Source organism: Furipterus horrens, unplaced genomic scaffold (genome assembly GCF_987537825.1).
Source record: "Furipterus horrens unplaced genomic scaffold, mFurHor1.1.pri manual_scaffold_1, whole genome shotgun sequence".
Classification (NCBI taxonomy): Eukaryota; Metazoa; Chordata; class Mammalia; order Chiroptera; family Furipteridae; genus Furipterus; species Furipterus horrens.
In genome coordinates, this window is record NW_028327171.1 from 172,065,275 (window position 1) to 172,081,156 (window position 15,882).

At 35.9% G+C, this 15,882-nt stretch overlaps 1 protein-coding gene across 1 annotated transcript in view; it reads right to left on the reverse strand.

Moving 5' to 3' along the window:
- Nucleotides 1-15,882, reverse strand: part of PDE11A (phosphodiesterase 11A) — a 356,500-nt gene that overhangs the window by 242,853 nt on the left and 97,765 nt on the right. The window contains exons 3-4 of the mRNA XM_090268071.1: nt 7,471-7,560; nt 2,332-2,472 (exon numbers count right to left, since the gene is read on the reverse strand). Of these exons, the coding sequence (XP_090124197.1) occupies nt 2,332-2,472; nt 7,471-7,560 (231 nt within the window). The remainder of the gene's footprint in view (nt 1-2,331; nt 2,473-7,470; nt 7,561-15,882) is intronic.

The following is a 15,882-nucleotide window of genomic DNA, read 5'->3' on the forward strand; positions in this document are numbered from 1 at the left end:
GCACAACGCTCCTTTTAAAAAATTGTATGTGCAGGCATCTGTTGCCCCTATGGCACTTTGGGGGACACGGGGAGCCAAGACAATTGTAATGGTTTATAATTTAAGGCTTATATTTGTTTCTACAAGTATATGACACACCATTTTTAGCCTTTGTTGTACATTTAAATACATTCAATACTCAGTACTAAAAACATGATAAATAAGGGATAAGCATGTCTTATCACTTGCTTGGCTGGATATCAACCTCATATATTTTTCAGTAAGGACAGCTTGGAACTATATTTTCTTAACTCTTTCTTGTTAACTTAAAAACATCTATCTATGGCTTATATAATTGAATGTGAATTTGACTTGATTTAAAATTGTGGGGTCACATTTTCTTTCCCTGAGGACTTTGTAGTTATTGCTACATTTTCTCCTAGCACTAGAGAATGGTACAAGGAAGTCTAACACAGAATAAATTCCTTCAAATAGGTAACTTGATTCATTTGTCTGGATGTCTATAGAATATTTTAATTATCTTTGAAGTTCTTTAATACCAAATGCATTTCAGTGCTAAGCAATCAGTGTCAATTTTTCCAGAAATAATGTGTTATTTCAGTCTATAAATTTGAATTGGCCTTTATTTTAAGTACAGTGTCCTTGTGTTATAATTTTGAATGTTTTTCCTGTTCCATTTGTCATGTCCTCTTCAGAGACACCAATTTTTCTTAGTTTGGACTTTTTTTATTATGACTCCATTTTTATCATTCTTTCTTAACTTTTGATACTGCATTATTTTCCATTTCATGTCCCTCATATATTTTAGAGTTGTCTTTTCTTCTTTTTTGTTGTTTTTAATGTAATACTAATGGTTACGTGGCCCCTTGGCCACTTGCCCTCATGGGACCTGGGAATGACTTAGGGGATCCCAGCAATCGCCCTTTCTTGCCTTTGCTTAGTAAGAGCTCACAACCTGCCAGACCCCAAGGAGCACCCCCATTCTTTCAGGGGCTTTAGAATCAGGTGGTGGGTCAGACTCTAGCAAGTCACCCAACTTTCTGAGCCTTATATCCTTATCTACAAAATGAGGATGATAATAATAATACCTATCTCATGAGGATGCAGTGAGGTTTGAATGAACTCAAGTACTTCACAAAGCAACCAGAAGCACTCCATAAGTATGGGCTGTTTTGTGTGTGTGTTCTGCTAATTTCCACAAAGTTTTACACAATCACAGGATACCTGGAAGACTATTGGTGGTTTAATCCATACCTACTAAAATAGAGAAAACCTTGAGCTCTGCTAAAATATGGGGAAACACTCCTAAGCATTTTAAACATGTATTTTCTAAAAACTTAAATTTTTACAATGCTTATTAAATCTCTAAAATTTACTCTAAGGTTCTTATTGTTTGAGAAACACAAACTGAAAAGAAAAGATAATAACCTTTTCTAGGTAAAGCACAGTAAAATATTCTCTGATGTATTAAAACAGCACTTAATTGCTAGACAATTCTTGGTCTTTGAAGAGAGTTCACACCAAACATATTAAATTGCTGCTGAGGGTTTGTTTAGACATTTAACTTTCAGGAAGGTAGGTTGATGATGATCATTATTTTCAATACTGTTTGTATTTCCCCAGCAAGTTCCCCCAAAGAGCCACAGGGTTAACAGAACCTGAAGTTTGAGGTGAGGCAGGACTAAGCCCTTGACCTAGCTTGATGCTTGCCTTTGGAGTAACAGAAACCCGTATGGTGAAGAAGAAATGAGCTTCTTCCCTCTGAGTGGGTGCTCTGTGCACTCCATAAGCAACAAGACAGACCTCTGCTGCACAGCCCAGCCCAGCTGAGGCTGGTCACTCCACTCAGCTCAAGTACAAATGTGCAGACTCCAAGAGCCAGATACGTACACTGTTTCTCCAGTGTTAGGTTGCTCCCTCCTGCCAGCAAGAGGACTGTGGAGCATTATGACTGCAGTCCATGCCCATAAGTACTGAGGGCTTGACTGGGTGAATATGATGGGGGACTGGCACCTGAGCTTTTCTTCTATTCAGCTCTATGAGACTGGGCCAAGCATTTAATCCCTTAGTTTCTTCATCTGTAAATACATGGGACTCCTAAGGTCCTTATCAGTGTAAGAGTCTATGCTTCTCAGGCGACAGCAAAATAAGACTGAAAACTCATGTAAAAAAAGTTAAAAACTTTAATGGTATAAGAAGCCACCCCATAATTAGAAGAGTTATGAAAAGAGTGGTTCAAGTCATGAGTTCATGAACTTAATTACAAATAAACTAATATTCATTCCATTAACACAGTCTCCAATTCTACTTGAAAGAGAAAAGAGGACTTACTGGTGATTCAATGTCCTCTAGGAGTAAAACAGAACACCGCTCACATTTCAGCAGAGTTTGGGCCCGATGCATTATCTTCTTGACAATTTTCTCCAGGTCAGTCTGTTCTTCAAAGAGGTCATTAACCACCTCTAGCAAAGCCTGGGAAAGATGAAATTGATGTACTTAGGTGGATAATGGACTGAATAAAAATACTGGTTTTTTTCCTCTCAAAATTCTATTTAGTCTTTGTTATAGTGAAATATAAATATTTTTGTGTGGCTAATTTTTAAAGCATTTGATTATTTTGACATACATGTATTCCCATAATTTTATTTAATAATAGAGTCTTGAACTGCAAAATACAAATTGAGAAAAGTTCCAGTCTATATAATCCCATTTAATTCCCCCATAGAGCTATATATGACTATATCCCATATAGCTAATGACTATGTAACCCATATAGTCATTCATTACAGGCTTCTCCCCAACCCCACACAATAAATTTTCTGCAGTGAAATTAGATATAAACCCAACATTTTATAAGAAATGAATAGCACCTGATTATCTCAAGAGCACATTTATTTCAGAAAATTACGTAGCAGCTCTTCCTCGTCAGCAGGAAGAAAGAGTTTTGTGGTCAAACTTAAGACTTACTTTCACTAATACACATCTCTCACAGAAGTCTGAAAGAATTATAGTGGCAAGTGCTAATTAAGTTTCAAAGCCTTCCAAAAAGTATATAAAAACCCCATTAATCTCTCTGCACAAAAAATATTGCTTCATCACAATCTGTCCAGAAAAACATTTGAATACTATTATATATCTCAGGAAATAAAACACCATTAAAACAGAAGAATAAAAAGAAAAGAAATTCTTCCTTAAAAACTGTGTACTCATTTGAAAAGCAAATTGTAATAACCTGTTATTTTATTCAGCTGAATTAGCTTGCAGTCTTTGAATTGAAATATTTATTTGGTGTTTTTCATTACATGGATGTTTCCAGAGATTTAAGAATAGTGGGTTATGTACAGATGGTAAGTATTATGCTGCTATCAAAGAGCAATCAGAAAATTACACAGCCAGTGAATTGGCCAGAGGGTGCTTTATTCAGTAGAATTTAATAAGATGTACACTCTCAAGTCTGACATCTCACAAAAGGATTTCATGGGTTTTCAAATTCACATCTATTCAAGGGAGATGGTGTTGAACATCATCCCAGAGACATGGCAAATTTTCAACTTCAGCAATGAATTTGATTTGTCCTGAAACCACATGAAAATTTTTTCTCTGAGTTTAATCAGGTAGAAAAGAATTTGAATGAGGTAATGGCTATATGAAATGAGTCTGGTTCACTGAGCATCTAAAAGAGGACCAAATATCCTTGGTAGTGTTTTCTCTAAAGAGAGCTTGTGAAAATGGCTATGGATTGCTCTATGATTCCAAAGCAAACAGAACACCAGGAGGTGAAAAAAGTTTTAAGTGCATCCTGACAATCTGGCATTTGGACAGCAAATTACTGTAGCGGTCAATGTGCAATAATTTTGTATTCAAATATAACATTAAAGATGAGGCAATTGTCTGAATAATTACCAATAAAGTTCCTTGTTATTAAGGGGGTAACATTATTTCTTTAATCATCCAGACTATTTCTTCAGATGGATCATATTAACTGAACAATTATTTAACTTTTCAATTTGTTGTGACTGCGTGGATAGGGCCTCCGGGACCCACACACAAGAACATTTATCTCAGAGGAAAAACTCATTCTGCCTGAGTCTTGCACTGACAAATCGCATTATAGTAACTTTATTGTTTCTAATTAAAAATTGCTGCTGTACTAACAAGTAATAAAAGTTTTTCAAATAACAAGGCAGTCTACCTCCAGATAGAAGAAAAAGAGAAGACAATCTGGGATGGTATGTAATTCAACAAACATTGGAAGCCTTCCACACAATCGAATACTCCCTGCTTCCTGGCTTCACATACCTTTCCCCCTCCTTCTCCCAGTGACTTTCTTTTGTGCCAGGCCTCATCCTTGGATCTCTTCCCTTCTCTTTTCCTCACATTGTCCCCCAGATTAACCCACCTGATAACCTAGTTTTAAATACCATCTCTATGCCGATGGTTCCTAAATATTAATATTGAATCCTGATCTTCCCAAAACTTTAGATTACTTCACTCAACTGTTTTTGTATAGTCACCACGTTGAATATTAGGTCCCTAGAATTTATTCATCTTACAATTGAAATTTTGTACACTTTGAGAAGAATCTCTCCATTTGCCCCACACCCCAGCCCTGGCAACCACCATTCTACTCTCTGTTTCTGCTTCTCATGGATCAAACATATTAAGTGAGATCATACAGTATTTGTCTATCTCTGTCTGACTTATTTCACTTAGCACGGTGCCCTCAGGGTCCATCCATAATGTCACAAATGGCAGGATTTCCTTCTTTTTATGGCTAAATGATATCCTATTGTGCATATATACTACAATTTCTTTATGTACTCATCCATTGATGGACTCTTAGGCTGTTTGTTTCTACTCCTGGCCCATTGTGAGTAATGCTACAAAGAACATGGGGATGCAGATATGTCTGCAATATAATGATGTCATTTCCTTTGGATATATACCCAGCAGTAGGGTTGTTGGATTATATGGAAGTTCAGTTTTTAACTTGAACCTCCATACTGTTTTCCATGGTGGCTATACCAGTTTATATTCTCACAAATGGTGCACAGTGTTCTGTTTTCTCCACATCCTCACTCATTTATTATCTCCTGTCTTTTTGATAAAACTCATTCTAATAGGTACGAGGTGCCAACTCATTGTAGTTTTGATTTGCATTTCCCTGATAATTACTGATGACAACTATCATGTCATGTAAGTGTTGGCCATTGTATGTCTTTGAGGGGAAAGTGTCTATTTAGATGTTCTGCCCATTTTTAAATTGGATTATTTGGGGGTTTTGCTGTTGAGCTGTATATTTTGGATATTAATCCCATATCTAATATATATTTAGTTTGCAAATATTTTCTCCCATTCCATAGGTTGCTTTAAAATTTCGTTGATTGTTTCTTTTTCTGTGCAGAAGCTTTTTAGTGTGAAGTGGCTTCATTTGTTTATTCTTGTTTTGTTGCTTGTGCTTTTGTGTCAGATCTCCCCCCCCAAAAAAACAAATATCACTGGTGATATTCCCCTATGTTTTCTTCTAGGAGTTTTACAGTTTCAGGTATTACATTTAAGTCTTTAATTCATTTCAAATTAACTTTTTTGAGTGGTATAAGGTAAGAGTCCAATTTCATTCTTTTGCATGTGAATATACAGTTTTCTTAATACCATTTATTGAAAAAAATAGCTTTTCTCCATTAAGTATTCTTGGCTACCTTGTCAAATATATGTTGACTGTATATGCATGGATTTATTTCTAGATTCTATTCCACTGGTCTGGGTATCTGTTTTTGATGCCAGTACCACACTGTTTTTTATTACTATAGCTTCATAATATAGTTTATAATCAGGAAGTGTGATTCCTCCAGCTTTGTTCTTTTTCAAAATTGCTTTGGCTACTTGAGGTCTTTCTTCTCTCTCTAGACACACAGACCAAGTGTTCTCCTTTGCATTTAATATTTGTACTGCCTGCAATGCTCTTCCTAGATCTTTGTCTGGCTTTGGTCCTTCATTTAATCCAGGTCCCCACTTAAATATTATCTTCTTATAGAGACCTTCTTAATCACTTTCTGAAATAAATATCCTCCCAAACTATCCTTCAACAACCAGTCTCTATTCCTTTATTTCAATTCATTTTTCTTTATAGCACTTATCACTACCTATACTATATTATTATTTTTATTTGTTTGCTTGTTTATTGTCTATTGTTTCCACTAGAATAGCAAGTTCTCTGAGGGCAGGGACTTTGAACACATAGTGTCTGAATAAATATTTGTTGAATGAGCAAATGAATTGTGCCATACATGAAAATGTAAAGATTAATAATACATGAAGTGTCCCTTAAGGAGTTCAAAATGTAGTCAGAGAGGAGGGCCATCAATACTATACAGTGTGATAAGTGTCCATAATAGAACAATGTACAGGAAAAACAATAAACAAAGAAGGGATTAACTAGAAGTCTGAGCTGGGTCCTGAAGGAAATTCAAGGCAAATGGTAGTGGGAGTCAAAAGGTGGACAGAAGGCATTGAAGGTAGAGGGAGAAATGTGGGTAAAAGTATGAGAAAGTGAAACAAATAGATTGTTTTCTGGGAATTGGGTACTATATTGCTGGAGTGCCAAAAGAAAGGAGGGGAATGGTAAGACATGGGGCTAAAGATGAAAACAGGATCCAAGTTAGAGAAAAGGTCTGGTATGCTATGCTAAAGAAGATGGCTGTAGTAATGAACTGTGTTTATTTATGTACTGTGAAATATTCGTAAGTCATAATGCTTAGCAAATGAAACTTTTAATCAATCAAATTAATTGAGGGTTTCCAATCTTTTAAACATCTTCTGGTTAAATATATTTTTAATCTGTGACCGTAATTTTCTTATATTTAAAAGTATACTGAGATTCATATAATTTAATCCTCATCTGATAACTTAGTATTTTTTTGAGCATTTGTCTTGTTTTGTTTTTTTAACTATTAAACTGGTGGCCGTAGATGAGGCCCATCCCTCTATATGTGTTTCTTTATAATCCTATAAAATAGTGTTTACATATTGTCCAGTTATCTTGTGATAGTCCTCCAGAAAACCTGTCAGTTCAAAAACTAAATTTGTGAGGTTGGGTGAAATCATTTGTAACATACCTTGCTTCTTAACATAATTAAATTGTAAAGTATTATTAAACTGTATTGTCATTTCAAAGCTATAAGTAAGAAGACTGTATTTGTTGCCTTATAGTGTAGATGTGAAATTAACTTTCTTTTTAAAAGAAGCTGGTACTATTTCTTCCAAAAAACAACAGAGAATTTGTAACCACTTCCATTTGGACTCATTGCTTAAAGGCATCTTCAACCATAGACTTGAAGGATAATACAAATAAAAAAGATTCTTGGACTATTCAAAGGTCATCTGCAGTTTTTAAAAGACATGATAATGACTCACAGATTCTAGAAAGACAGAGAGTTTTGAGGGTTGTCAGCCATGTTTCTTTCTACTTACCCTGCTTCTTTCATATTCTTTCCTTGAGGCAGCAAATACCTGAGCATTAGATATGGCGATTCCACAAAACGGAAGATACATCTGCATAACCTGGGGACAAAGAGAGTGTTAAGAATGTTGAAACATCACTGAACCAAACTCCACATTTCCTGACTATACCTGATTGCAATACTTTCTTTTCCACCATAGAAATTGATTATGGAGTTGTTGATGCTAGTAGCTTAACTTCAGAAGGGATATTTTTCAGAGTTAACTCTAAGATGGTCTCAATCAAGCATTAAGTCAGACAGTCACACCTATGAATATTTAAAGTGAAGCAACAGGTTAAAATGGCTATGATATAGGAACTGGGTCTAAATTATCTTTGTATATCTTCTTTGAACACTGAAAAATGAATAAATGAATAAACTGAGATATTGAGAATTTAAGGCAAGTGCCCACACTCAAATTTAGAGGTAGGCAGGTAATTAAGTCAATTTCTTTATACATATATATGTATCTGTAGCAGGGTTCCTAGCTTGCTCCTAGAACTCTATCAGCTACAGATTTAAGTATGCCTGTTAGGATAGGCCCAGTATGAACTCAGAGGCCAGAGAACCTAGGAGCCTTATGCTAAAGAGCTCAAATTGTGTCCACTACTCTTCTTTACATAACTGGACATGAATGCAAATTGATGGGATGGTCCTACAGGAGTCTGTTTGAAAAACAGCTGAGGATTCTTTAAGAGAGCACTCCTCCTGTGGAAAAAAACAGGTGTGATGGGCCTGATCCTAACAAAGACTTTCTCATCACAGGTGTCTATGTCTATGGATTTTCAGTACTGTCTGGCACTCTCAATCAAATTCAACTCCTCAATCTCTAACTCCAGAGGAAGAGAGAATGTCCTGAGTAGAAACCTAAAGCATTCTTTCCCTAAATCTTCATCATGTAGGTCATTGTGACAAGTGACATATTTTTGGGACTTCTCTAAAGCAGAGGGGTAAGGACATGTTCTCTCTCTCTCTCTCTCTCTCTCTCTCACACACACACACACACACACACACACACACACACACACACACACATATGATGCTACAATGCCCTGCAAAGAGTTATGGCCGTTGCAAAACAGAGCAGTTTCTACCATGCCCAGAAGAGGGCAGTACGGTGCTCACAGTTGAGGGAGGGATGAGAGCAGCGGGAGCACATCTGCTCGTGGACAGGCAACCATGAGACACCTGTGGGACACCCAGAACAGAATCACCTGAAATGGAAGGTGATTTTGCAGAGGCTTTGAACTGGACAAAAGATGAAGGGGAAGTGACATTTCTTATCATTTTTTTTCCTATTAAAATCTTGTTTTGGCTCCCTGGGCACAATTAACTCTGACCTTGGGTCCCTGAAAGTATTTCAGAATGTTGTAGAAGCTAATACTGTGACCCCAGCCTTAAAAGAGAGAGAGAAAACAGTGGGAATGGTATTAACTAGAGGTATAAAATCAATGGTTTCATTTTTACAGGTTTTTTTCTGGATAAATTCTTTCACTGAATTTGATTCAAAGTAAACTAATATTTAATGAGGACCTGCTATATGCCAGACACCCTCACTTCATTTCTTCACTGGAATTGCACATCAGTTCCTCATGAAGGAACATTATCTACCTTTTAAGAGGTCAGGAAACTCAGTAACTTGCTCAAACTCACACAGGAACTCAGGTTCTTCTAATCCTAAAACTGATGATCATTTCTACAACATGTTGCCTTCTAGAACTAGATGTTATTTCTGTCACCCCCTGTTTTCCCTTCCTTACTGCTCCCCCTCATGTCTTAAAAAGTTTGTCAATAAGTCATTAGAAAGCTGTTGGCATAAAGCTGCCAGATACTCTGCAGAATCTTCCTGCTTTAGCCAAAATGGGACCATTTTCAACATTACCTACACACACAGACAGCACTTTCCTCTCAATTTTCTGTTTTTTTCCTCTGTAGTGGAGGCACTGACATAATGGAGGTGTGAGAGAGGAGGGGATATGGGTTACTTAATTTAAATTTCCACCCTTCCTTCCTCTCTGTATTTATTTGCTTTCAGGAGCTAAATTTAAGGTGTTTTTTTAATAGGTCAATCGCATAGAAAGAAGAGAATGATCAAATAAACATGTGAAATGCTTTCTACCATATCACAGGCTTGCTTTGATTCACTTGTAATACCATTATTTATTGAGCTCCAAGCATTAAAAAGAATCTGAAATTGAAATCAGATGACCATTGTCCTTTATTTGGCTGTTCTGTGAAAAAGTCAACAAGTCATTTAACCTCTCTCAAGTTATTTCCTTATATGTAAAATTCCTGGTTTTACTGGATAATCTTTCTGGTCCTTTTTGGTTCTAATATTTGGTGATTCTAATAATTATAAACATTGGTGAACTTCAATATTATATTTGCTAGAGAAAACAAATAATTCAGTAAGCATGCTCATATACTATTCGAGATAATCATTTATAATAGCAATTAATATTGATAAAGTCCTCGGATATGATGTTAAGCATTTTATATGTACTATATCATTTTATCCTCACAATATATATGTTATTCTATTCATTCCATTTTTCAGATGAGAAAACTGAGGCTTTGTGAACTTATATAAAATTGTTTGAAGATAAATCCTCATGGGTCTCTCACATTTCTGCACATCTTAAAAACAAAGATATTGGCTCTAACTTTCAAGGGTGTTTGTAGAGTGAACAACCTTGGAAAAAAGATAATGTTTTTTGGCAGAGCAAGAGCAGAATCAATATGTAATATGAGTAAGATAATATCACCATCTGGAGGAGAGTGTAGGCAGGCTTACTATCCATTATAAAAGATTTGGGTTCCCTACATTTGAGGTTCCTCTCCTATAGCACATGCCCTGTGTAATCTATATGATAAGGTTACAGAAGATTTTATCCCAAGCTAGAAGCACCTGTTCACATATCATTAAGATTATTGTTTGTTTTCATTTGTCCTATAGGTATGTGTGTGCATGTGTGTGTGTGTGTGTGTGTGTGTGTGTATTCTAGAACATAGTTATTTACTATTTCTAATTGTAAGGTAAGAACCCCAGGAACAATTACTACAATCCATGTTAAATTTATTTACTTTTTTTTTACACTGATCCAGTCGCTATTGATTTATTTTTTCATTTCATTGTTTCTTTCCTGTACTATATTACATTTCCTTTGTTTTAGTGATTAAGCTATAAAAGTATGTATATAATTTAACAAAATCTAAATTTAACATCTTTAGCTTCCTTGGAAATAAGATAAGGATCTTGGAATGCTTTTAACTCTCAACACTACTTTCCTGTTACACGTTTTTTTCTTGTTCTATCTTGTTTTGTTACTACAAATTGGGCATTATCATTATTAGCCAATGTTTATTTATATCTACCCATGTGTTTAGCAAAGTTTTCCCCTTCATTCATTATATGTTCTTCTTTCTGGGATAGTTTTCTTACTTTTTAAAAAGGATTTTATTTGCTTATTTTTAGAGAGAGGAGAAGGGAGGGAGAAAGGGAGAGAAACATCACTGTGTGGTTGCCCCTGACACACCCCCAAATGGGGACCTGTCCCACAACCCAGGCATGTGCCCTGACTGGTAATTGAACTGGTGACAATTTGGTTCACAGGTCAGTGTTCAATCCACTGAGCCACACCAGCCAGGGGAGTTTCCTTACTTTATAAAGACAATCCTTTAAAATATTCTTTAGCATTGGTGGAAAATGGATTTGTTTTATTTTGTATAAAAATATTTTTATTGTATACTAAACTTAAAAGATAATTTACTGAGTATACAATTTTAAGTTGACAGCTATTTCCTCTCAGTACTTAGAAGATATTATTCCTCTATCATGTGCAGTCGATGTTGCTTAAAAGTCAGCTGTCAATCTAATTCTTTGTAGATTTTCCATCTTAGTCTCTGGCGGACAATTTATACTTTTCCAGCCTCAAACTAAAGCTTAATGAATCATATATATATAGTCTGGTGGACAATTTATACTTTTTCAGCCTCAAACTAAAACTTAATGAGTTATATATGTGTGTGTGTGTGTGTGTGTGTGTGTGTGTGTGTGTGTAAACTGTATATGGAGGCAATATTATACCTTCATGACACATTGTGAACTGAAATGGGATCTTTATTTACAAAGGAAATGATCTACCCTGTGTCATTCATAGGCATAACAGTTCAACACTCTGGGGCCATATTCAACTCCATTATGAATATCTGTATGACAATATAATCAATAAAATTTCTAAATAATTGTGCAGGATAAGTAAGCAAATACATTTTGAAAGCAGGGAGTAAGAAGAAGCTGAAGCAGTAGGAAAATAGAAGATAATGAAAAAAATACATTTTAATTTTTTTTCAGTCTCGGTGCAACAGATGTCTTTACAAAAAAAAAAGGGGGGGGAATCTACTGCTCTTTTCTGCTCTTTCTGAAGTCCCCCTCCTTCATTAAAAAATACTAATTTGGCCTTTACCACCTAGTTTCGGAATGACAAAAGATCTAAAAAGCCTTAATGACTAAAAAGCTAATGAGTCTGTACACCCTTTGCAGCAGTTTTCAGCTTGAAAGCACTTTATGAACATTGGCTAATTAATCTTTACAACATCCCACTCAGAAAGGGAGTTAAACCAAAAATCATTAAACAGTGTGAAAAAGTCTCTTTGGCCTTGGAAACTCATGAAAAGTATCACCAATAAGCATAAAATGTGAGCACTGGGACTTTCCATCAATGTCCTAAAGAAAGGCAGTAGGTACCAAGCATTTGCAAACTTACACACCACAGAGAAGGCTGTTAAAACCCCATCATCTGGTCTCCTCCAATTATATATCATTCAAGACCACTGAGCATCTACACTCGAGATTCTCATTGAGGGGCCTGGGACCATCCTCTTTGTGGACCCCACTTCTAAAGGCAAAGCAGCTTAAAGAGCCACATTACTGTCAGCCAAATTAATGGGTGAGAGAAGGTTTTTTCCACCATTATACAACATCTCCTTCCTCCGTGCAAATCCTGAGATTGGGCCCTGGAGTTCTTTCTGTCTTCAGACATTCACACTATTAGGCAGAGATTTACTGATTTGGGCCCCACTGACTTGGAACTGGCGATGTTTTAAGATAGCTGTAATTAAAATGCTAAACAAAGTCTTCAAGTGAGTCATTTGGAAAATGTTATCAAAATATAGAAGTAGTCACATTATGTTCATATAATGAAACATTTTCCATATCTTTTAGAAATAGACTATTAAAAATGGTAAAAAGAAAATACGTTTGAAGTTTTCCAGACTCCAGAGGAAATTCCTGCTTCCAGAGGTATAGTTTGGTTCATTGCAATAGACTGGGTTCAAGAAACAGGATCATAAATGAATCTTGTCAGCTCACACCAAAGTATATGCTCTTGGCTAAAGCATGCCTGTTTCTAACAGTGTTGTGTCCTTTTGAAGAAAACAGTCTCCAAAAAATACACAGAGACATAATGTACCAAATTTGTTTTTTAAAAAACATTGGCATGCAATAGATAATCCAATGACATACTTATTAATGTCTACTTTAAGAATTAACACTGTAAAGAAAATGGGGAGATTTCATTTACAAAAGATGAGGGAGAGAGCAAGAAGGCAAATAAAGGAAAGGAGAAGCTCACTCATCTTCCATTTTCCCTTCTTAGGAGAGTGGGATATATGTATTTTTGCCCCTGGTTATTAAAGCTGGGATCCCAGAGGAAATGGAATGAACACCCTTCCACTATTCTCACCTCTCTTCTTGAAGCTAGTATTGGCTAAAATATCCCCAGGAGGCCAAGCTTACCGAAAGGTAGAAAGGTTGAGTAAGAAGCCTTGCAAGTAACAAGTAGTCTTGAAACATCAATACCTATTCTCTGACTTTTTAGAGACTCTGGTCTGCTGAGCACTTAAATCATGCAAGTACTAGTCATATCATTCAATAACTTTATTTTTTTAAGATTTTATTTATTTATTTTTAGAGAGAGGGGAATGGAGGGAAAAAGAAAAACATTGACTGGTTGCCTCTCACATGCTCCCAACTGTGGACCTGGCCCACAACCCAGGCATGTGACCAGGAATTGAACCACGGACCCTTCGGTTTGCACACCAGTCAAGGCCAATAACTTTATTTCTAATTGGCATATTCCCTAACTCCTGAGACTTTAGAAAACTAAGCCTCTCATGTCCAGAGGCAATTCTAAATTCCCACCCTCTTATTCAGACACTCCACTGAAGGGAAAACTCTGAGAGAACTCATTTCAGGAGCCATGTCTTAAGATAATTTGTATTTTTTCTCTCATCATAGATTTCAACAACAACAAAGAAGTACTCATATTTCTATCACTTGGGGGTAATTCCTACTAACATTTTGGAAACTATCATTCAAGTTTTCCTTTCTCTCTTTCTCCATTCACATAAATACATATAGGCTAATCTTACACATAATATTTCTCACTTTTTATCATCAGCTATCACTTATTATGACTAATTTCTGTGTATGCAAATATCTCATTATATAGTCCAGAAAAAGACAGTTTATGTCAAAAGAAAGTAGCTTAGTGTTTGCCTGGGCTTGTGGTGGTAATGAGATTACAGTAGTCCCACCTTACCTTCAGGGGCTACATTATAAAACCCTCAGAGGATGCCTGAAACCAAACCCAATATGTGCTATGTTTTTTCTCATGCATGCCTATAATAAGTTTTAATTAATAAATTAGATACAGTAAGAGATTACCAACAATAACTTATAATACAATAGAACAATTATAACAATATTCTATAATAAAAGTTATGTCAGTGTGGTCTTTCTCTCAAAATATCTTATTGTACTGTACTCACCCTTCTTCTTGTGATGTGAGATAACACAATGCCTCCGGGACAGGATGAAGTGAGAACAGTGACATAGGCATTGTAACGTGGCATTAGGCTACAATAAGGGTTACTTGAATGCAAACACTGTGATAATGGAAGAGCTGACCTGATAACTGAGATGGCTACTAAGTGACTAATGGGTGGGCAGCGCACAAGACATGGAGATGCTCACAAAAGGGTGATTCGTATCCCTGGACAGAGTGGGAAGGGGTGAGGGTTTCTCATGCTACACAGAATGGTGCACATTTAAGACATATGAATTGTTTATTTCTGAAATTTTCCATTTAGTATTTCCAGACCGTGGTTAATTCATGGGTAATTGAAACCATGAGAGGCAAAACCACAGATGAGGGGGGTTACTATACTACCTTAAACTCAGAGTTCTGAACAAAGTTTGTCATCTCAATACCCCTCTCCTGAAGAAAGAGCTTCCTCCTCCAAAATGCTCTGAATGTGTCAGATGAACCATTAACACTGAAACTACCCAGTTCCAAACCCTTGAAGTTCTCTTTGATTGCTGTTCATATACAGGAATAAGCAACTCAGCAATTAGGCAGGTTTTGAGCCTGCATCCCCATGCTCTTGTTTCTCTGGCCCAGCACTGCCATCCCTCACCATCTGTAGATTAGTAGTAACCAAGGCTCTCTCATACTTGTAATGTACCCAAGAATTCACTAATCTTTGGTTTTCCATCTAGAAAAGTCATACATTTAAACACACTGGCTGTCCGTCCCAGTGTGCCTTCTTGTTATAATTAAAGAATGAAAGAAATAATAGAAATTTCTTATGTATCTTAAAAACTAGGTGTTTTTCAAACTACTTTTATGTGAGCACTTTTATACCACATACAGTATTTAAACTCTCATTAGGAGTTCATCAGAAAGTATCACCAATATTTAAGACTATGTGTATAGATGATTAGGGAAGATATGTAAAAATAGTGAGGAAATATAAAATTGCTTTCAGAGGAACATAAGACCCAGAAGGGATTCTTCTATTTATATATCTTTTTTTTAGTTTTCCAAAAATAATCCATCATCAAAATGCAATGCCAATGACATGGATAATAAACTACAGTATTTTTTAATTTCCAGCAATATTCTCCAGTGGAGAAGCAACAGAAAAGGCTATGAAAAGCATGCTTAGATCATTAATATTTAACTAACATAATAGTACTCTAAAATTAATATTATAAATGTAAAAGCCTGTATCAAATCCATACGTTGTGTCTATTCAACTTAAGTACAGAATTGGTACCTAGTAATCTCAGGACAATCTTAACAGACAACCTTGAATATAGAGAGGGCTTACAGTATGGCTTAACAACAAACAGAACTTGGTGAAAGGTTAATTATTTTACCAGAGTAAAGTATCAATTCAAAGAGGCAAGAGAAAGCTTTCTATGTAGTTCATCATAATTCAGTAAAGTTCCTCATTCTGAATCTTGGAACAGTCTAGCTAATAAGCAAGGAGGCTTTAGAGCCAAAATGCTTGATTGCCCCCATCCACATCTGCCACT